At 37.5% G+C, this 24059-nt stretch overlaps 1 protein-coding gene across 1 annotated transcript in view; it reads left to right on the top strand.

The window, feature by feature from the left end:
- PIK3C2G (phosphatidylinositol-4-phosphate 3-kinase catalytic subunit type 2 gamma) overlaps window positions 1–24059 on the top strand; it is a 199692-nt gene that overhangs the window by 19692 nt on the left and 155941 nt on the right. Inside the window, exons 5-8 of the mRNA XM_065643202.1 lie at window positions 630–732; window positions 8695–8765; window positions 15120–15183; window positions 19845–19967. Of these exons, the coding sequence (XP_065499274.1) occupies window positions 630–732; window positions 8695–8765; window positions 15120–15183; window positions 19845–19967 (361 nt within the window). The remainder of the gene's footprint in view (window positions 1–629; window positions 733–8694; window positions 8766–15119; window positions 15184–19844; window positions 19968–24059) is intronic.

Below are 24059 nucleotides of genomic sequence, written 5' to 3'. Positions count from 1 at the left end.
TTGCATCTGACCTTAGCTGACATGATTTGAGAAGGAGAAGACTGACTCACAGCTGCTTTAACCATCTGTGTGAGCTGCACAGGGTGGGAACTGCTTTCTTTGAGAATCAAGGGCCATCAGTCTTAATGTATGTGATTTTCAAACTTGTAGTTAATATTTGATTTTCAAGTTGGGTATCAAACACTACAAGTCATTCTGCAGTGGTGCATTCAAAACCAAGATACTTTGTATAAATTGCACAAATTTATACAAATTCAATTTGGGTTTGAAGAATATGCATGAATAATCTCAAGGTTTGGGAGCATGTGCAATTTGTTTAGGTTGATGTTTCTTTGTTTCATTGTTGTTCTGTTACAGTAGTCAATGGCTAAAGGTATAACTAAGCAATTATTCTCAAATTGTTTCACCAGAAAATATACCAGAACCAAACTCCATCAGTTTTCACAGAAGTAGGTGCCAAGTACAGATTTTATATTATTCAGTCTGCTTTGCACTTAGAATTTATTCCACCGATGCTTTTAGGAGAAGGGGAGAGGTAAAAAAGAAGGAAGTGGCAAAGTGGCAAGCAGAGGTAACTTTTTTCTTTTTTCTTTTTTCTTTTTTTTTTTTTATTTCTCCCCAAACTGTAGTAATCATACTTTGGGCAGCCATGAAACTCTTCGCAAGGCAACCACCTGCATTCAGCTTCGACTACACAACAATAGTAATTTGAAGCAAAATTTGGCTCGAACGGTATGTTGTCTTATTATTTTCTTTCTTTCAGCATCCCTGAAAGAATAAAATTCCACTAATCCTTTTATGTAGCAACCTGCAGGAATAATCAAAGAGAAATTATTTGCGTTCCTAAGAATCTATGTATTATTGCAGAACTCCAGTTGAAACATACTGGGGAACATCTCTGCTTTGCTCCTGTACTTCTATCTAGTGAGTTACTGTAGAGAACAAACAACTGAAAAAGACCAAAACTTATCTTTTTAGAAAAAAAGATCAGTTTTCTCAGAATTTAATGCTATTTATTTTAGGTGGTCAGAAAATTCGTATTTTTGATTGGCCTTTCTATGTTTTGAAATATAATGCGCAAAACCACTCAAAGTTCTGTGTAAAATCAATTAGATCTGGATTCTTGTCATTATCACTGAAAACCAGGGTAGGCTGGTGTGTTTGTGCATATGTGATGCACATTTGTCTGTGTGTGTACGTGCTTGTTTTTAGACATGCAGAAATGTTGTCTGTCAGGACATGCAGTCCTTACAGTAAACATCGTTTCATCATTGTCTTAAATCCAGGGTGATTCCTGTTCAGGTTGAGTTCAAGCAGCCTTGCAGTGAAATACTGAGCTTTCACACCACTGACCTATGCTACTAAATGTGAGCTTTTTTTTCCCAGTGGACCACCTGGAATTACTTCCAACCCAAAGTCTGCAGTACAGCAGAAGCTTGGTTCCGAGCAGTGTTGACTGGCAGAGTGTTGACTCTGTTCACAAAGAGTACCAGTTACCTGCTTTGCGTAGGTGTGTTGTCAGCCTGAGGCTGTCAATAGATGGGTCAGATGGCAGATTTCTAAAAAGAAAGAGTAGAGACTTTCTTCTCATTTCTTTTGTGTCACCATGTAAAACATCAAGTTCAATACAATATGTTACTTGGAGCATTAAAAAAGGACTATAATGAGGCCAAATATACATAGATATATTTTTAACATTTTAACGAGTTTATAGAAAAAACCCCAAACAACAGGATAAGTGAGTGCTGGTATGTACAATTCTGGCTTAAATTATTGGCATTCTTCACCGCCAATATTATTCACTTAATTATTTATTTTTTTAAAAAAACATTGATTTTTCTTGGTATAGCATCACCCAAAAGAAACTAAATTAGGGAACATGGAAGCTTTCATCAGCAGGTCTATTCCTCAAAAAGGATTCAGATATATGAATTGCCCACTGCTTGCTTTCAGTCTAGGGAAAATAAATGATGTTTGATATATCCACAGAACGGGATGAGCAAGCGTCCATTTCATGCATCCTTTCTCACCCCATTCTCATGTCACAGCAGCAAAAAGAACACATCCAGTGATCATTGTAATGAGTCTTGTCTTGAGAAAGTATTTGTGGTACCTTGTTGCCATTTGCAAGTTGTTGAGATCAAAGCAGGAATCACCATTGTCTGCATTAAACAGAGATTAGATGGTCATCATAGTTCTTTCTGGTGTTAGATCTGTGACAAGATATCCCGTGTTAGGAAATGGAAAACTTCATTTTTCCATATAGTGCTGCCAAAGAAGGGCTTGAGAAGAGTGGATTGTTGGTGATCAGATATAGTTATGGTTGCATGTAAGTATGATAATGGTGCAAAAATTATTTACCTGTTTTAGGTTAGTGTCTCCATCTCTTAAATGGAATAATATATTATTGACCCTTCTGCTGGGCATTTGCAGGTTTCCAACATTTTATGGCCTCAGTAATCAGTGACACAAATTAGAAGTTTGATACAAATACCTTTTGTTACTTATACGCTTACAGCATGTGGTGAAGGTATTTTTTACATGTAGATACTTAAAAAAGGGACCCTCAGACAACTTCCTGGAAATCTCTTCAAACTTCCAAGCCAATGATGGATTCTCTACTAGTTACTCTGTCTTCAAACAGAAAAACTAAAATGTAGAGCAAATGATGTATTTGCTTTATATAGATCTGCTGTTACTATAGATCTTCAACATTATCTGCTTTGGAACCTAATTATATGATTCAGGAGTCTCTTCTGAAGCTTTAAAGCTTGTTTGTGTGCTAAGGAAGCAGACCTCTCTACCAAAGCTATCAGAAGACTGCCTTAATGATTCTGTCTTACCTTACATAACACTGTTGAAATCGGGATGCATAGTTAAAAATATCTGTCCATACATGCAAATTACTATTATTTTACTATTATGCTTAGTAACCAACCAAAGTGTATACTTATAAGCGATATGCAGCTGGTTTTTTTTAAACCAGACATCTTATGAACTTCGACCAATAACTAAATGTTAGCAATGCTTTTGCGAATTCAGCTGAAAAACATTTTTTTTAAGGTGGATACTTGTTTCCTTTCCTTTTGTGGGAAGCTGGCATTCTGCTGGGAAGAAAGAGGAAATTATCTTGAACTGAGCAGTTACAAGCAAGTGGGTGGCCTTTAATTTGATTTTGGTTTTGTGAGACATGAGATTTATCAGCCTTAACACTCTTGAACAAAAGTCTTTTAAGATCTGAATTGTCAACATACTAGATTCCTACTAAACTCCCAAACAAAGCTTATACAGAGAACATAAGATTATCTTTATGATATAGAAACATATCAAAGCTGAGTTTTATACAGTCTACCCAGAGAGCTTCTGTTGACAGGAGTGGGAATTCTACATCTTCCAGATTTTCCTCCACACACTGAAACCTTGAGAATGACAATGAATGTGGAGAAAATACAATAGTTTTCTTGTCAAATGATGGGCCAGTGTACATGGGTTACAATAATACTGAATAATGACTGCTAGGTTTGTTTTGACTCTGCACCTGCCCTAGTCTCTATTTTAACCTAGGGAGTCTTTAAGAGGTGACTCTTAAGCGCAAATTCCACAAGTTCTAGTGGGTCAGGAATGTTAAATTCCTAGTGGCTGGGTGGTGTTTAGGGAGAAATGCGCAGTGCTACAGTGTAGAAGCAGAAACCTTTATCCAGATACCATTTCCAGTGAGTGCTCCTATCCAAGAGACCCATTTTTTAAGAGTTCTCCCCACACGCTAATTATCTGGGTAAAGCATGAATCTTTGCAGTGGAGAAGCAGCAAAGAATACCTATGGCTTTCTAACAAGAGCCTCACTTGCTTCCAGAGAGGGATTTTTGGACTAAAGCAGCCAGCAAGAGATATTTCCTGAAAGTTCAAAAACATTCTTATTTTCATACATATCAGTGTTAATGGTGTTAACATTTTACCAGACATAATGAGTTAAGTGTTAACATTCTGAGTATAATCACTGAGAAGAAATGGTAATGATCCATTGTGACAAGAAGATGGGGGCTTTTTTCCATTATTTAAGTGCTTCTGACTTTTTAGAGGGATTGTGTAGTACCTCAAATAGAAGGAAGGCTTTTCTTGTTTTTAAATATCCCTTGAAACTGTGCTACTGTGAAATGCTTCATGTTCTATTAATATCCTCAAAGTCTCCTTCAACTCTGCAGTTTGACAGGTCTAAATGAGGTTTAATATACTTCAATGCACTATGGAGGCCAGGAGCAGAGACTGAGCATCTCTCAATGTTTTGCATTTCAGAATTGGTTAGAATTACCTGGTAGAATGATTACAAACAAACAAAAATAGTCTTTCAGGCAAGTAACTAATAAGCTGAAAGACAAATTATCATTGTTCAGACCATTAGAAAACATTTATTGTCTCAAAGAATTTGTGAAACTATAATTAATAACCTACAATAGAGTTTAGCCAGGAAGGATGACATTTTAAGATATCTTCAAGTGAATTATTGATCACCTCTTTATGGTAACTGACACGGCTCTGAAAGCTTCAGGCCATGAAGTTATTTTAGGTTACTAATAATAGCAAAGAACATGAGCAGCTCTTGTGCTGGCGTAAGTCACAGACCCAGAGTTTTCCTCCAGCTCCAGGGCATGCTTGTGACAGAGCTCTCGTGTCGGAAAGGAGAGGTTCTGCTTGTAGGCAGGAGCACCAGCAAGTCTGTCAGGACCAGACAAAACCTGACGGAGGAGACACAGACTGTGGTGCATTGAAAGCTGCAGTGTTTCCTTTCATAGAATCATAGAATCATTTCAGTTGGAAGAGACCCTCAGGATCATCAAGTGCAACCATACCTAACCTAACTCTAGCACTAAACCATGTCCTAAGAACCTTGTCTAAACACCTTTTAAACACCTCCAGGGATGGTGACTCCGCCACTTCTCTGGGCAGCCAGTTCCAAAGCCTCGCAACCCTTTCTGTGAAGAATTTTTTCATAATATTCAATTTAAACCTCCTCTGGTGCAACTTTCACTCTGGACCTCGTTCTGTAGATCTCTTTGGATCTACTGAAACCTGCTCCAACCACACTGAATTCAAGGATCTGAGGGTAGTCTGCACTGAGCTCACAGTCGTGTTTGTTGTTGCTGTTCTCTGAAACTTGTGGCTTTGGTCATAAAATGTATTCGAAAGTCATAGACTTAGAGGCAGTTTATAGAAAGTAAACTTCCATCCCTCAGAATTCATATAAAAAGATGTGGAAAAAGCATGCTTTTTTTTTTTTTTTCTAAAGGCACAAACTTTGAGAGTTTTAAGATTCTTCAGCTATTTCAGACAGTCATGTGCATACACAGCTACTGTTTATTTGTGTGTGTTAATCTGTGCTCGCTCATGGGTAGCATCCTTCCAAATTTTGAACTTTGGAATATGTGATTTTATAGAAATCTCCACTAAAGTTGCAGTTTAACTAGTTTCACAGAAACATATTCATATCTTGACAGCTCTTCTATATAATAATCACCCATATGTATTCAGTGCTAAATAATTCACAAACACCCACCTTTTGCCCTAGTCCATCAGATCCCCTCAAGCCTTCTGGGTTCCTAGCAGTCACACCTATCTAATTTCTCTCTAAGCTTCAGGGCTCCCTCCTTCAGTCTGTGTCACATTATTTACAAGTTCATGGTTCCCTGTGTTCTGGTGCTCTGGTCCTGTCAGTGCAAGACATCAAGGAGGAAGTTTGTCATCCATCAATCTTGTTCTGTAGCTCAAGCCTTGCCCCTTTGATTGCTCAGTTTAGATGTGCTGTGCTATTTGTAAGGTCTCCAGAGGTGGAAGTGTGACAGCTGAGCATGAAGAGACATTATAAAAATGCAGAGTGGATTTTGCAGAACATGCACACTACTTGTCTATAGGGTGATATGATTTTAAAAATAATTAAAGAAAAAGCAGGGGAATGATTTGCTGAGATTCAAGGTGGATGTGATTCACTGTTTCTCTGTCTAGAAGTAGCAAAATCAGATCATGATATTATAGCAAGCAACTCTAGAGTGCTTGGTGTTATTTCCTTCTTGGAATGAATGAATGCTTTTGATTATGGTAGCACTCCAAGATGTTCTTAAGGCTTGAGGTGTTAAACACATCCTCTAGTGTTCATTGAAGCAGCATGATAGCTGTCAGAGGTCAGGTGCTCCAAGGCTTAGAGTATGGTATGGACAGAAGACGTAAGCTGTGAACAAAACCAGCAGTTATTAGGTCAGAGCCATATGTAGCATAACTAGTGCTGCACTCAGGAAACATAAGCTGATTTTGTATGTCTTGTAGTCATTTTTGTAGGAGCAACTCAGTGGGGTTCAGAGACAGATTCCAAAATCAGCTGAAATAAGACCATCTACTCTCAAATGCATCCCTTAACCCCCAAATACTTTTCCTGTCTTCTGCTTTATAATAACATTTAGCACTCTCATGTCAATACACTGAGATAAGGAACACAGGTATTTGTATTATGTAAAAGCAAATGCCCAGACAAAGTGGAGTTAGTGCTTAGGGCTAAGACACATACATTCAAGGCTTAATGCATGAAAATGCTTTTCCTACCTTCACCTCCTTCCATTTCATTCATCTAATTAATCTTTCACTTATTGCCACTATGTGATAAAAGAAATAGTAGCACTCCATATGGGAATTCTTTACAGAACATCTGTAACGTATCTAGCTCAGCAAGATCCTGATCCTTAAATGATGCTATTGCCAAACCTCTATATAATGATGTAAAGCAGAATTAGTGTGAATTAATTCAGATGTCAATTAACGTATTTAAATTGAATCCAACCATAGCCGAGACACAAGTTGCTAAGGAATGTTAGCTTTAGACCACTGCTATACTTCAATTAACTAGAAAAAAATGCTAGTGTTGTCACCTTATTCTGAACAAGCTTTCAATATCTGAATTCACTAACATTCAAAATATTTGGAGAAGGCTTTTTCAGCCAAGCAAGTAAAAGAATTGTTTTTTTTCTTTTAGGAAATGCAAATTTCTTTCAAATTTTGTTTAAGGGGTTGCGGAAGTCATAAATCATACTTCATCACTGTTGGATTATGTTGTTTACTCTTTAAAAATTTTATTTTTTTGTTGTATGAAAGTTAAAACAATATGAACAGAAGATTTTTTTTTCTTGCTGAAGTGTTTTGCTTAATGTTAAACCATTTTGTCTTCACAAGGAACCTGAAAGTTTCATTAGTGTAGTCCAAGCTAAAATGGAGTCACCTTTCAGATTCTTCTGTATCCTTGGCCAGATATAATTTCTGTCCTTTGCTTTGCCTTTGAGCATACAAATGTTTTAGATGGATACACAAGTAAATAAATAGGCCGTAGCCTGCTTGCGTAAGCTGCGTCTGTCTCAGCCCTCGTTTGGATTTCTAGAGATACTAGGAAGAATAATGTCTGACATCTGTCCCAGCCACTATGGAAACAGAAGCTCATCACTAGATGCTTATGTAAAACCTCTCAGGGTTTTACCTGTTCAGAAGTATCATTAGCATCCTTGACCAGTGAATTTGGGGTCATGCTTGTCACAAGCCACTCAGTAATTTTTCCCTATGAGTTATAGGGATATGGGCTCAAACATGAGTCAGGAAAAGGGCAGAATTTTCAGGACATGGCGGTGCCTGCAAGCTGGCCGTACATGCCTAGCGTGGGCTGAGCTACCTCCAAAGAGTGGGAGGAGTTGAGGCATCAACGGCTACAAATTCATAGGGCTGGAGGAAAGACTGTCTCTGAATGGGAACAGATTTGGTCAGCACAATGTGTCAAATAAGGCAAAATCACAGGATCGTTTAGGCTGGAAGGGACCTCATTAGATCATTTAGTCCCATCCCTCTGCTCAAGGAGGTTGAGCTGGAGCAGGTTGTCCCAGACCATGTGTGGTCAAGTTTTGAATATCTCAGCAGATATTCAAACCTACTCCACAGCCTGTCAGGGCAACTTCTTCCTGTATTTGACTACTTTTGCAATATATATATTTTTTCCTTGTGTTAAGGTGGAGTTTCATGTGTTTTAATTTGTGTCTTTTGCCTCTTGTTGTGTCAGTGAGCAGTACTGAAAAGAGACTGGCTCCCTTATCTTCATTATTTCCCATCAGATATTTTTACGTATTGATAAGATTCCCCTTGAGCTTTCCTTTCTCCAGACTGAACAGTCCCAGCTTAGCCTCACCTCTCATATAAAAAATGCTTAAGTGCCTTGATCATCTCCGTGACTCTTCACTGAGAAGAATTCCTTCAGAGGGTTTGCAAAGGATGGTGCAGATACTCTCCATTATGGTGTCTCAGAAAAGAAAGCAGCAGAGAGACTGTCGATGTAAACTGATTTCTGCATCACGACTAGCATATATTGCCATTGTGAAAGGGTGCCTTCTGCTGCCTGTAATGAGAAAGCAGAGGCAGGGTCTACCAAGGCCTGGCTATAGTCTGAATCTGTATGTAGCTAGAAAGAACTACTGTGACAATCTGGTTTGGCCTCCTGTATAGTACAACCCAGTGTAACATGAGAGAGATTCACCAAATAAAAATTCAGACCAAAACATCCTGAATGCTCTGAGCATTCCTAAAAGAACATACTGGCTTTGGAAAATACCAAGCAAACCTCTCCAACATACATTCTTATTAGAATACTATATCCCACTATATGCTTCTCTTCCACAGCTTGAGGATGACCAGAGACGGTTCAGTGTGAATCAGCTGTTAGAAGGCACTTGTGCCTGGAGACTGATTTGGTAAGAACACTGGTATTTAACAGTATTTCTATTTGTAATTGTTCATATTTGTAGTGAGCCTCCTGGCCCCAAAGGACGACCTACTGGGGACAGGAATGATGCCAAAGCGAAAGAGAATTGGTTCAATGTTTGAGGCTCTTATTTTCAGAACTTATTGATTGCTTAGCAAAAATCAACAATCATTTCTAGATCTGTATAATTTTTCCCTATTTGCTCCCTTTCATGTCATTTAAGGTTTTATTAAAGCTTTCATGTTTCTCAAGGATTCCTGGGATTAAGGTGTCATAATTTTCATGTGTATGTTGCTCTTAGAGAATTTTCAAGAGTAAATACTGTAAAAATAACAGATTTGCTATTCACTATGCCTGTGTTTTCACAGTTGAGTGATGTTTTATTTTGTTTATTTTTTTTAATGGAGGCTGGCTATGACAAGTTTTTACTTGGCACTCAAAGTGCATCTGTCTCTAAAGCTAACCTGCCATGGACAAGCACTAAATGAGATAGATTCCTCATTCAACTTTCATTATGTTCCGTTTCATGCACTTAGATAAAGAAGCTGTTAACACTTTTTGTAATGTTTTTCATCAATGTGTTGTAAAGTGCTTTTTCAAGAATGGTAAATGCCACACCTGCCATTTAGGAAATGGAGGAAAACAGAGAGGTAGTGACTTGTTCAAGAGAATATCTGTTGCTTACTGAGAAGCCATCTGGTTTCCTAGGAGCACAGCCCAAATTTCCGTTCTGGTCCTTGCTATAAAGAGATCAAACCAATCGTCCAGTCTATACACACACCACTTACTGACTTTTATTTCTTGTGATACAAAGTGTGTGGCCTTTTCCACAGCAAAGAGAGTATTCAAAGGGGATATGTGATAAAAGATGTTGAGCTGCAAATCAACTGTGGTCCACAAAATTTCCTCTGATACTGTAGGGCAATGAATAACTGATAGCATAGGCAATAAATAATTTCTTTCTTCAACCACAAGTTCAGCAAATATTGAAAAAGTAAAAGCTTGAGCTGCGTTTGATCACTATTTCAGCTTGTCCCATGGATTGTTTACGGGTAGGAGAAAACATTTTCCAGCAGTGATGACCCAGAAAGATCTGTGGTCAGACCCTGTGCTCTGAATTGCATTTCTAACTTATCTGAGAAAAAAAGAGGTAACAGGTAAGTGACAGAAGTGGGCTGTCCATAATATGCACAGGAGCTGCCTGTGATAATTTGCAGAAGGATTTTACAATGCTGAGTTGAATGTATGATGAAATGGCAGATAAAATTTGGAGAAAATCAATTAAGATGGAAAGAAACTGTGTTACATTCACATATGAAATCATAGGCTCTGAGTTGACTTTTACCACCAGGAGTGAGTTTTTGGGGTTGTAATAAGTAGTTCTGAATATCAGCTTGGTGCACAGCAACTGCCAAAAAAAAAAAAAAAAAGGAGTTATTATAGAAGAAGTGGAAAACCAGAAGCCAATATTATGCCACAATATCAGTGTAGGGTGTTCATTTATCTTGAGTTTGGATGGCAGTTCTGCTTCTTCCATTTCAAATATAATGTAAGAGTTGAAAAGTGAAGAGGAGGGCAGAAAAGATGTTCAGAGGAATGAAATGCCTTCCTTATGAGAAATAAATAAGTAACAATATTCTTCACCCTGATGAAGAGATAATAGAAGATGGGTATTTTATAGATGACAAGTCTATGAAACTGAGGAGCGCAGAGAATGTCTGCAGGAAAGGATCATTTATTGTATCTTCTAATGCAGGGTAAAGGGAGCATGAAGTGAAAGTAGCAGATTCAAAACAGACAAGAGCAGTTATTTCTTTGTATAAGACTCAGGTAACATCTGGACACAGGTCTAGATGGTTTCTGAATATCTTGAAGGAGGAAGACTCCACAACCTCTCTGGGCAACTTGTGCCAGTGCTCAGTCACTGTCAGCACCTCCTGTATTTCATTTTGCGCCCATTGCCACTTGTCCTGTCACCTGGCACCACTGAAGAGAGCCTGGCTCCATCATCTTTGCACCCTCCCTTCAGGTGTTTATATACATCAAGAACATCCCCTCCTGAACTCTCCTCTATTTTAAACAGTCCCAGCTCTCAGTTTTTCCCAGTCTCCAGTCCCTTCATCATCTTAGTGGCCCTTCGTTGGACTCTCTCCAGTACCTCCATGTCCCTCTTGTACCGAGGAGCCCAGAATTGGACACAGTAGTCCCAGGTATGGCCTCACCATCCTGGGCGAGGATCACTTCCCTCAACCTGCTGGTAATGCTCCTCCTAGTGCAGCCTGGGATATGTTTAGCCACATTTAGCCTTTTTTGCTGCAAGGGCACATTGCTGGTTCATGTTCTGCTTCCCGTCCACAAGGACTGGCCAGGTCCTTTTCTGCAAAGCCACTTTCCAGACAGTCAGCCCCCAGCATGTACTGGTGCATGGGGTTATTCTTCCTCAGGTGTAGGGCTTTGCACTTCCTTTTGGTGCACTTCATGAGGTTCCCGTTAGCCCATTTCTCCAGTCTGTTGACATCCCTCTGGATAGCAATATAACCTTTTGGTGTACCAGCCCTCTTCTCAGTTTTTTGTCATCAGCAAACTTGCTGAGGGTACACTCTGCCCAATCATCCAGGTCATTAAGCAAGATATTAAACGGTACTGGATTCAGGACTGACCACTGTCTCATGTTATATTGAGCATTTTGAAGTTAGCCCCCACTTTTTTGGGAATAAAAAACCCTACATGTCTTAGCAGCACTGTAGGGGGCCTGGAGTAACCTTCCACTTGGCGCTGTGCAGGGTGCACAGCCAGTTCTATCTAACTGTGGCTACTCCAATATTGTGAACACAAGTCTTCATGCACTCCTTAACTTAAGGATCAAAAATCGCTCCCTGTAGCAAATTTTTTTAGCAGTATTAACATATCCTTTTTCCCCATAAGAGGCAACTAGTTTGAACTGAAAGCACTGGCACAATTATGTTGAGAAGGGACTTAGGTTTGAAGCATCACCAAAATGATATGATAAGACATAAAGTAAAGCCCTTATTCTTATAAGCAGAGTCACCATTGTTTGTTTTGGTTTTGGGTTTTGTTTGTTTGTTTGGGTGGGGGTTTTTTTGTTTTTTTCTGTTGTTTTGGGTTTTTTTTAATGAGTCAGCCAGTCAATGATATCATATCTAGTCATAACAGCTATTCCTAACATAATGTGCAACGTCTTTGTGCTTATTCTGCACTGGAATGTATGTTTGCAACATGTTATAATTCTTCAGTTCTGTATCTAGCTAGGCCTTAATTGAGATGGAGTAGATGGATAGAGTGGAATGGAGATGCAGTAGCATGGGCTCAACACAGGCTGTGCAAATGTGCCTGGCACCTGGGAAGGCCAGCAGATTACTTTCCCATATTGCTGTGTCTTCACAGCTGTCAGTATTTAGATTAGCTGAATAAAATAATGCTTAGGGTTGTCTGCATGTGCTGTATTTACATTTCTGATTGTAGCACACAAACATTTGTGTTGTGGAGAACATATAGATTGAGATGCTCAGTCTGGTTAGATCCAACAGAGAAGGAAAAAAACTGTTTGAACTGGCTTGACATGAAGTAAAAAGAATGAACTGGAACCTTACCTGTGAAATAATCGGATTTTTTCTCACAGGAAATGTGAACGAATAAAACTGGCAGCCCCTGCATCACTTCACACACTGATTTTCATAGCTTGAAAATCAAACATGATGTAAATCAATGAGCACATCGGAAGAACTGCAGTCCATTGGCCCATAATCTCTGCCACTAAGGTGACAGTAGCTATAACATGATAACTACTCTGATCCATGCAGTTAGGCACAGCTTAGTTATGCAGCACAGTGATAAACAGCATTTTAGAAAGGAAACCTAGCATTGCTCCATCATAGGTGCTGCTGCCAGGAAACTGAAAAATTAATGCTGTAACTATATGCTATATACTTGTCTTCTTCCTCCCATATAGACCAGCTGGGATCTAAGAATGACTCTCTCAAGTTGTTTGTACTCTATTTCTTTTCTCCCTTCCCTGCCAGCTCCAAAAATTTCCTAGATATCAAAGAAACACTGAATGTTCATGGGTTGGTTAGCATTGCCATATTTATACCCAGCTATCAGAGATGTACTAGTTAGTATGAGGTATGTTTGTGTGATAACATATGGGTATTATTAGTTATCTAGCAGTCAGAGATCCAGGATAGCATTAGTAGAGGTATTTTGATCGTTGGTACAAGTTGCTGGATTTGTTTCCTATTAATTATGTAAAAATATGGCTACTTTATACAGAAAATTCTCTAGGGTAGAATAAGCTGATGGAAAATATGCTAGTTTTTGGAACTAGTATTATAACTTATGAAATTATTCTGAAGCCTGCATTTAGGCAAAGCATACTAATAAACATGCTTACCTGTATGCGTCACGGCAACCAGGCAAGCTCACATGTCCAGAACTACTTTTGAGCTGGGTAACACATGAAAAAGATGTTATGCCTGGAGACTTGGTCAAAGAGAGCAACAACTTGTATTAGCTATGATTTAACAGGATTACAGGAGGCATTGCCAGACAGCTACTCAACACACAAACTGCCTGGCTAGATAAGGCTACTGCAGATGGGAAATAAAAAGCTGTAAAGGCAAAACCATCTGTAGGAGGAAGTGAACAGTAGACATCTACGGGAAGATGCACTCTGGGATTAGCACAGGGTAGGCCACCCAGCACTCCTCTGTTCTTTGTGATGATTTCAGTGCAATGACTCTCTTTCCTTCTTTTGACTTACAATATATATACAATATATATAATGGAAGTCTAACCACATACCATGAAACCTGTACTTTGGACTATAGTTGCAACCCTAATCTCTGATTGCTCAGTTAGCCCAGCTGAGATATGAGGACACACACAATTACTCTGTAAACAATAGTCCATTTGCTCTGAAGCAATCAAAATACTTTGGTGACTTTCAGCTACCAAACAGTGAAAGGGAGGAAAATCCTTCTAAGACTTCTGAAGAGAGAGAATGCTAATACAAAGAGTCAATGGGAAATATGAGGGAAAAAAAAAAAAGAAAGTAAAGGGTAAAGTGACAGAGTAAACCAAATAAACATTGAAGAAAGAACACAAATTGAGATTTCTGCTTTTTCATAAAAGCACATGCAAACCCTAGCAACATGCAAACCCTGCCACTAAGTACCATCCAAGCAATAATGTGTCTGTTTTGTGAATCAGTAGGCTAGGCAGAGTGTGGAAGTGTGAATGAAGGTTTCCATACCCTTTCCTGAAGATCTGACCCTACAGAGGAGGCTGTTAAAGGAAAGGGAAGGTGCGTTCCTGTTTGTAACAACCTTAGCCATGGTCTCATAGGCACCTTATTTGTTTTGTTCCAACTTACAAATAAATGACAGCTAAAACTTCACTGTGCTTGAAACACAGAAAATTACACAAATGCTTCTTGAAAGCTGAACTCTGATTGTGGTTATCTGTTGAGGGTGGCACTTAGAGTCTGTGGTTCTGAAATGGTGAGATTTACAGCTGAAGTTTCTGTCCTGGAGTTCAGTGTAGAGAGCTGTATACTCCTGTTCAGAATCCTCATTAATTTAGTGAAGCTTCGCTGAGGCACAGCTATCTGCCTGTACCAACTTTGTGGTAACTTCTGAGCATGACAAAGGCATGGGACTACAGAGTGGTATATGTCTATCTACAGGAGTAAAACAAAGTCGTAGCTTAGGTAATACTCTGGAAAAGGTAGTTGCTGAACAGTTTGAGCATGTTAACTTGAGAACTGTAAGCAAGTAAAGTTTAATGAGTTATGTAGTAATGGTGTCCCTTTTTATAATATACAGTTTGATACTGGAGACTTCGTGTGCACTTTTGAAACTTAGAGCTTTCCCACATGTTTTTTAGAAGTTTTGCCTGATTCTCTACAGCTTTAGTCTGTGATGCAATTGAGAAACAAGGCATTGTAGCATGTATTAAAGTCCATCCTTTTTCAAGGTAATATTTAAGCACTTGCTTAACCTTCAAGAGTAAAATCAATGGGATTTGGATTTCAGGAGACAATGAAATAGCAAATTGCTTAGTGGAGTTCTTTCACTTGGGCCATGTGTATCCTCCAGGTATAAGTAGAATTTTATATCTATGGTTCGTGGCAAATGACTACTAAAAACCCATGGAGATCCAGACTGAATTATATGATGTCTACATAAGCACTTGTCTTCATACTAACATAAAATCACTGTCAATTAAACTACTCCCAATTTATAGAATGTTAGAAAAAAATCAAACCTGTTCTCTTTATCCAGTTGTTATTAACCTGATGGTTTTTCTTTATTTTGATTTCCAGGCAAAACCTTGTTTCACTTATTGCGAAATATAGAAGTCAAGTGGAATATCTATTGCAAAATGAGGTATTTATTCTCAGTTTGTTATACCAGGAAACCATTAAATTCTATGTGAAAGGCATCTAATTATTAATCTGTCTCAAATGCAATTAACGAAGACTTTTAATTAAGGCTGTTTAACCTGACTTTGAAAGGATATAAATTCTCTTAATAAAACTTGGCTTGAGATTAGGAACAAAGTGCTACAGATTTAAAATATCAAAGGTGACTGTTTCTAAGTGTCAAGGAACTTGTAAATAAAACCAGGATGATTTGGGTTGGCAGTGTAATATTTGGAATTAGTAGGTGTATAATACACTATATGTATCTGCAAAATCTCTCCCTGATTTTGCGAACCCACAAGTTTACGTATCTAGGATATATATTCAAGCATGCGATACTTTGCAGGATTAGGTTTAGGCAGCAAAACTGGTAAGAGCTTTATTTTGAAGTATTGTGGGCTGCCAATTGAATGTTATATGCTTGAAGGAAAAAAATCTCTTAGGTAACCTTCTCTGCTAACTGATGTTTTAAGGACAGTTGTATAAAGGACAAATGCTATTTGAGTGATAGCTTAGAAGAAACCAAAATGGCTATTTTGGTCTGAGTTTCAGGTTGTCATGCTAACTGACTTTCTAGGGTTTGGAACTAGAAGGAAAATAAAGTATGTTAGTAAAATCAAAAAATGCCGATGTAAGGTGGAGATATTCCAGTGACTCCCTTCCAGAGTTATAACTCATTATGCTGAAGTATGAATTTCTTTGAAATGTATTTAAAGCATAGAATTCTTACTTTGTTTCAGAAATCTGTCACCCGTATTCAATGCCAGATTTTAATCTCTCTGGGTATTCTTGATCCATGGGTATTTCTATTTAGAATAGCCAGAAGACATACATACATACAAGTGTGTATACATTACACAAATATATAAATGCACATATACACATATATAAATGCACATATGCATACAAACATGTACATGAATATAAATATATATATTAATATACGTAAATGTGGATAAAAATATTCTACATTTTAATGTAAATCTTTGACACTTTTCTTTTGCAAAATGCATACAAATTTAAAAGCTGTTGAGCTGTGCCTAGCTAAAAAGTAAAGCTCTAGTTTTGCTACTGTGTGGGTAGGTATTCACTGAACTTTCCTTTGTAAGCAACTTATCAAAGGGGACTATTTAGTGTATAAAATGTGATGCAGTCATAACCATTTGGAAGACTGAGGTCCCTAAACTCAACTGTGCATATGTATTTATTTACTGAAGTAGACCCATCAGTGTAGTTACACTTACTTGAAATTTTAGGGCCTAAAGTAAGAAGATTCCAAATTCAAAGAAAGCTATAATCTCAACATTAATGAGGCATTACAATCCACCCTCTGCAACTGATGGTCTGTAGATATTCCTCAAACCTATAATGAAGCACTCTTAAATTTATTTTTGCTAAGGGTTTTTACCTTGAGTAAGCAATTACTTGAGATCATTAACTTTTTATAAAGGGAAGACAGGACATTTTTCAAATATTCATGCTATGCAACAAATATGCATGTGTTACTCTAGAGCTAAATTTCTCCATAGTTTATTTTTTTAACGAGGTCTTTTCTACACAGGGACACTCAATAAAGCTCATATGAATTGGTTAAAAGACTGGGATTTCAAGTCAATGACATAGGTCAGATCACCATGCAGATGTTTTTGTTCGGAGGCACCAGAGTGAATGGGGCTTTTTCCAATCTATAATAATTAAAACTAGTGTTACTGCTTTGCTTTAATAAGTGGCTTGAAAAATTATGGAGCTGTAGTATAAAAAGTTATAGTCATAAATATGTAGTAAAGCAAAAAATGAGAACCCTTTATTTGCTGGTTGACTCCTTGTTTACTTATTTTCTCTAACATCTGGTTAGATTCCTTTAAGAAGGGTTAAAATTGGGATCTTTATAACTGCCCCCTATCCCATGGTTACATGAGAATTATTATGTTGATTTTCACTTTTTTTTTTTTTTCCACATTTATCTACTTCCTTCCAACTTTACTTGTTTAAGGCTGTCTGTTAAAAAGTCTTGGAGATACCAATGCTTCTCGCTCATATGAAAAGCCCACTGTCATTATCATTTATTTTATGATGGATAATGCCTCTATAAAATGAAAATGAAAAAAAAAAGAAGTTAAAAAGTTTAGGATATTTAGTGTAAGGCGAGGGTGGGATTGGTGCTGTTGGGGTTGAAATGTAAGGAGTGATCCCAAAAAGTGTGTGCAGTCAGACAACTAGCCATTCTGATTGCCCTGATAAGCACTTGACACGCACTTCATTTTCAAATCTATTCAGAATTTACTATTAATGTGGAGAGAAAACTTTGTAAATTTTTAATACAAAGTGTAGAAGTTCTAAAATGAAGTAGCATTTTTTGTCATATAAATATTTTAAGCACAAAAATGTCCTTCAAAGGTTCTGCTGGTATTTAAATATGTAAAGTGAAAAAAACGTTTACAAGATGTTGACTATAATTCTTCCGGACTTTCAGAAAATTTAAAACTTCTGTAAGAAATGAATTTCTGTCTTCCTCTCTTTGGGACAAAAATCCATGTAATATATCTACATGTGGAAAAGAAAAAGCCTTTACATGATAATATGCAAAAAGAGAAATAGTGTGAAAGAAGCCATCATTCATAGTATACAGTATTACACAATGTTTTAATATGCTTGCTCTCCTTAATCTGCAATATGCTCCTTGGAACCATATAAACAAAATCTATGGTATAATAGCGTCTATAAAATATTAAGTACTTTGTTAATTTATTTCTACATGGAATAGCATATTATACAGAAATGAACACAATCCTCAAGATATTCAACTCTTTTTGCAAGACAGCATTTATACATGCAAAAATATATAAACTCTTGGGGGGTTTTTTTGTGTTTTGTTTCAGATTTTTTTTTTTTTTCTGTCCAGCAGTATAGCTGTTTCTCTACTCAGGGATTACTCTTGTGTATGTCTATTGCTCCTATACTGCTCAGAAATTGTGCTGCATGAATGTGTCTTTATAGACATTTATTATGTTCTGATAATCCATATCCACTTGTGAAGAAGAAAAAGCTAAATTGAAGTGTATTTAAATTAAATACTAAATTAGGATTTTATTTAATTTCTAATTACAAACTATATATATATATGAATTAAAAAATATGTGTGTGTATATATATGCATTCCAACAACTGCACAGTAAACCAGCACGTGTAATGCTTTATTTTTTCAATGTTATACGTGGTAACAAGCTATGCCATTTTTATACATTTGTACTTCTGCTGGTAATGTATGTGTGCATAGAGAGGAAATCCTGCAAGAGTTCAATTAAAAAATCTAAGTGGTAGGAAAGAAATATGAAAGAAAGGAAATGCACTGGCAGAAGGGTGGATCAACTTCAGACCAAAAGGAGGTCTAAAGTTCTCAAGAGATCACAGTCAGCCATAGCCTTTTTCTCTCTAGAACCTCTATTATGAAAAGGTGTTGCTGTCTTTAATGACTACAAAAACCCCAACAACTTGTATTTAAAGAATTCTGACCACCTAATGTTTGAGGATATTTTATGTAATTAATTCCTGCTTTAGTTCTGCTCCAGTCAGGTAATGTGTAATTTGTAACCTCAGTATATTTTTATATTTATTTGTATTAATGATGAATGGTAACCTTCTCAGTACAGTCTGGATGTAGTCCTTAAGCTTGAAAATAGAAAGTTCATCTTGGTACATTTTTTTCTTTTTCAGGCATGACATAGATGAGTTAGAGAAATAGTTTTATCAGTATATAGACATGCCGTAGCATACTAAAAGGAATGTTTATCAGTACAGAAACATGGAGAATATTTACAGGAGAACTTCTACTTGTTCAGAGAATGTACTTTAAGGTTTAATGAAGCCATATAGCTGTGCAGGAAACCCACGAATTTTAATTTATTTTCCTGAACACAGGGTACTTGATATTTGAAGACTGCGTTTTCCTTCCTTTGGGATCGAAATTTTTTTTCGTGAATTCCCCAAAGTGTTTCTGAGATTATTCATCTAGAGATTTTTTTCATATGGTAATATTTAAAGATCTAAATTTATTATCAATAAGATTTAATAGTGTGTGTGTATATATATATCGCAGAAAAGCTAGTTGCAGAAGTACCCAGTCCACGGGTGTCAGATTATGCAGCCTCCCACACAGTCACTATTTTTAGGAGGAACGTGGCTGTCTGCCAGCTCTCACAGAGATGGGTAGGAGACAATAGCAGGGATAAATTTGTAGTATCATAAAAACCTCAGAAGGTTTGTGAATCATTTGGGTTCAGGTTTTCCCAGGAGTTTCTTTATGGTGCTTCTATGCTCCTGAAGTTCAAACAAACCAATGTTTTGCCTCAAAATCGGTCAGATACTAAATTTGTCACAGTTTTCAACAAGGCACATTTTGTGGAAGAGAATTGGAATTCAACAAAAATCATGCTGTCTTTAGAAACTATTGGTCACTAACAATTCCAGCATAGCCAGACTAATGCATGATGTGTTTGAATTTTGCATGAGCAGATATTGTTTTCTACGTATTCACATAGTCACTGGAATGAAGTTTATGGGAAGGCATTTCTGATAAATGGTGTGTATCTACTGTTTGATTTTTTTTTCTTTCTTTGCTCTCAACAGCATAAAGTTGATAATGTTATTGAATTGGTTAAAGCAATCTGCAGTGTCCTCTGTTTTGTGGAAACCAGAGACATTACTGACGCAGTCAAGAAACTCCGTGCAGTGCCATTGGTGAAACCACAGGTAAAAGATGGAAGCTGATGTCCTATTTTTCTCTTTAAAACTGGAGCTTGAATTTTCTGATTGATTGAGGCCATTCTACTGTCTTACTGTGTATTTTTTCTCTGACAAGCATTACATAGAGGCACTATGAAAAAAAATATTGTTGACAACGTGTGACAGAGGAGCAACAGGGGACTTGTCCTGTGTTTAATTGTTACTGATGTGCTCCTCTGGTTGTTCTTTCTTATTCTGACCAAACACAAATCTCCGTTTTGCCACGTCACCTATTTACCAAATAATGTAATTTGAAAGTATTCATTTTTCATATATTTAGCATAGGTTGTTAACAATTAAAAAAAAATCCTTCTGTAAATGTCACTTAAATTATGAGTTTTTCAGATAGAAATATCTCTGCTATGTATGCAGAGAAGAACCAGCATCATATAGTCCTGATTTTAGCTGGAATACTCACTCTTAAAACATTGAAGTGGGCTCTCCAGAGGTTACTATATAATTGTGAACTGAGACCCTGGAGAGCAGCATCTATTTTCAGTTTCGTCATCAGCCACTATGGTATGACCTTGGAGAAGTCACTATGACCTAATTTACAGAAGTTCTGAGCACCCAAAAATTCTTTTGAAGTCAGCATGTTGGAAATACAGGTGCTCAGCAAATTTGAAAATTAAGCCATTAATCACTTGGATTAAATCTCATGTAACCTTAAGACATGCTGTTTCCCACCCTAATGAAATTCCCTCTTCGCACTATTTTTAAAAGTTTAATAATTTAGTAAGGAATTTTTTTTTTTCCTTGTATGGTCTCTGTCTCGTCTTTCTTTCTCACAGCAACTATTATTTAGAAAAACATGCCAAACTGGCAGATGGTTGTAGTCTCAGACTGTTACCTGCTGACAAAACTTTTATTCTTTCTCTTTTCTTTCTTTTTTTTTTTTTTTTGGTTGATTGGTTGGTTGACGTTTTCGTTTGTTTGGGTTTTTGTTTTTGTTTGGTGGGGGGAGTTTGTTTGTTTGTGGGATAACTAATGTTAACTGAGTTCACTAGTGAGTGTTAATTAGAAACTTGCCTAGCTACATAAGTGGAATTGATTTAATTTTGCTCGATACACAGTTCAAGGTCCCAAACATAAGACTGGAGAAAGCTAGTGTAATTCTTTTTGTAACCTTTCTTGTGTCATAGGAGTCACATATAGCAAATTAATTATATACTGTCATCCGTATACATTTACTCTTGGCAGGTTCAAACCCTCAAATACTCATCATCTTACAGGGACAAACTCCTTCCTGAGAAGTGAAAAGATTCACCAAAGAGCAGAAGGTGTGTTAGTTGAAGAGGCTCCAGTGATGCTCAGAATACCTCTTTTTTTGTAATAAATGTCTGCATTCTTAGCCTCTGTTTATTGCTCTTAGATGGTGGTGGGGGAGGAGGGTGAGGAGGGAGTAGGTCCCAATTTAGGTAAAGTACGGGACCCAAACAAATAGACTCTGGAACATGAATGTGGCTCTCTGCAGGTCTGGATTGTAAGTAAATCCCTGCACCATGTTTCTGGAACACAGGACACTAGAGATCATAGAGCAGACATTGCTGCATGGCCCTGGGCAGAGCCAGCTGTGTCTCTGTTGTGGTTTAACCTGAGCTAGCAATACAACTACGATAGCCGCTCGCTCGCCCCCAGCAAGGGAGAGAATCAAAAGGGAAGGGAGAAACATGGATTGAGATAAACACAGTTTAGTAAAATAACAAAATACTAATACACTCCTAGTAAATACATATATAATAGAAATAAAAGATAATAAAGGCAATTCCTCATGAACACGCTGAGCAGCCAGTCCTAGGAAACAGCCTGGTCCCAGCAGCTGATCCCAAAGAGAGAGAGAAGAGAGGAAAAAGGCAGAAAAGCCCAGAGGCCTCTGCAAAATGGCAAAAGGCCGGACTAAACGTCCTGACTGAAACTCCATTTAAGAAAAGTCTTTCCTGTGTATTAGAGAGCAAATCCAGTGAAGAGATAAAAGAAGTAACAAGGGATTCATGCGATCTGCTTTTCAGTTAAACCCAGGTTGTTCTGAGAGGCATCCGACAGAGCAGTATGATTGCTCGAGAAAATAATTTTGTCAACCCAGAGTCTTTCTTTAGAGGTAGATAAAGAGCTTGGTCCAGTAAAAAAATAGAGAGGGCAGTAACAGAACATGTTCTCCTTTAGGAAGGAGTTTGAGGAGACAAAACGTATTGGGAGTAATTTGTTATAAGATTTCTTCTAGAGTTAAGAGAAAATTAGTGTATTTTCTCTTTGAGTCTTTAAGTCAGCTCTGTGAACCCAATGTGTAAACTGCCTCTTATGACTGGCTTATATCTAGTGAGTATCCCTGAGTCCATTTTCAGACCCATTCTCTCTGAATTCCAGCAGAGAGAGAGATGTAACGGTCAAAGAGCCAAATCAGTTTATATTAGTGTGGTCTGTCCAGAGCAATCAGAAAACCCCACGTCATGCCATGAAGAATAAGATAATGGGATAAAAGCCAAAAGGTTATCTTTTTCAAGCCTAAGGTTGATGATGATGTTCACATTTACTTCTCTTCTGAGTCTCTGCCATGCAAATACTGTTTTTATTTTAGAGGTGAAGTGATTGTTACTACGTAAATAATTGAATTGTGGGGTGATCTATCTTGTTGTAAAAACAAACAAAACCCTCAAAACAAACAAAAAGAACCCTTGCTCCAAATGTTCCCAGCTTGCTGTTTTAGCCTGTGTCCAGTTTCCATCTCCACTGTATAGACAATCTCCAATATGTTCAGGTTGTGCTGAACCAACTTCCCTGTACTTACTTGCACAGAGGGAGTTATACACTTTCCTTTTTTTTGTTTCGCCTTTTTAAATTATAAGCTCTTCAGAGCAAGGAACGCCTCTCCTCATCTGTAGGTAGAGTCTCCAGCACAGTGGAGTGCTGGTCCTGGCTGTGGTCTCCAGAGGCTAAAAATGATAAGTGGTGGTGATGGTGATTATAATGCTTGTGTTTGCTCATCTGTAATGAGTGAAATGATGCTGGTCCTGAATACTCTCCTCTGAATGTTAAAAAGATTCTGTCCTGGTTGAATATTTTATCACTGGTCTTAAAATATTTTTCTGTCCTAATATTCACGTAAGAATCTGCTTGTCTCTGCATTTCTCTTGGAGAATACTGACTAGATTGTTACTCCTTTTTTTTTAAGTTTTGAAGCTATTGAGGGTTTGTTTCTTTAACACAATCTCTTTCAGGCTTGGTTTGCTGAACTAGTTGTCTATCCCTTGAAGCCTTCTTGTAAAGGCTGTTTATGACCTTGACTGACACCCCTCTCCACCTTACTCCCTTCCCTGGATGAGGCAGACCTGACTAACAACTGACTTCAAACAAAAAGAGGAAAAAAAATAACGTAAAAAAACCCCATCAAACTGTTCCTGCACCAGCAAATGCCATTGCTACTGCTTGCTTTTTACTCCTTTGAGAAATAAGTGCTAGGACAGTTGATTAGACTTGAGCAATCTAGAAAATATTCAATTTTGATTTTATGAAGAGCTTCATCTTTCTCAGCAGCAACTGAACCATAAATGTCATAAAAGCAGTAAAATATATTTCTGCATGTTCTGTAACGCGAACGCTGTTCCATTTTATGAAAATAGAGATTAGTCATTATATGCAACTACCTCATTTATAGAATAGTATATAAATGTAGCAAATCAGATTTTATCGATATTTATCAATATTTATACAAAGACAACAGACCATCTCTTCTGCCTGTATCAACATAAGTAGCCAAAATTAGTACTCAGCAGTTGGATGTTTGATGGAATAACAACTCCTCTAAACTTCTTTTGAGTTAAACTCTTACTGAAGTGTAGGGGCATTTAATGTGAAATCTGGATATTGACAAAATGATTTACTACTGCAATGTTAGCTTATTTTGTCAGTCTACTTGAATTGTTTCTATTATGTTCACCAGCAGAGTACTCCCGAAACTTTTTGTTAGGTACAAGAGAAGCTCTTTTCAGACAAGCAGGTAACTTGCACCACAAGTAAAGTGAAATTCTTGAGTCTGCTACGTCTCAAGTGCTGCAGCCTTAC

This window comes from Caloenas nicobarica, chromosome 1, assembly GCF_036013445.1.
Source record: "Caloenas nicobarica isolate bCalNic1 chromosome 1, bCalNic1.hap1, whole genome shotgun sequence".
NCBI lineage: Eukaryota > Metazoa > Chordata > Aves > Columbiformes > Columbidae > Caloenas > Caloenas nicobarica.
This window is presented reverse-complemented; position numbering and strand designations above follow the sequence as displayed.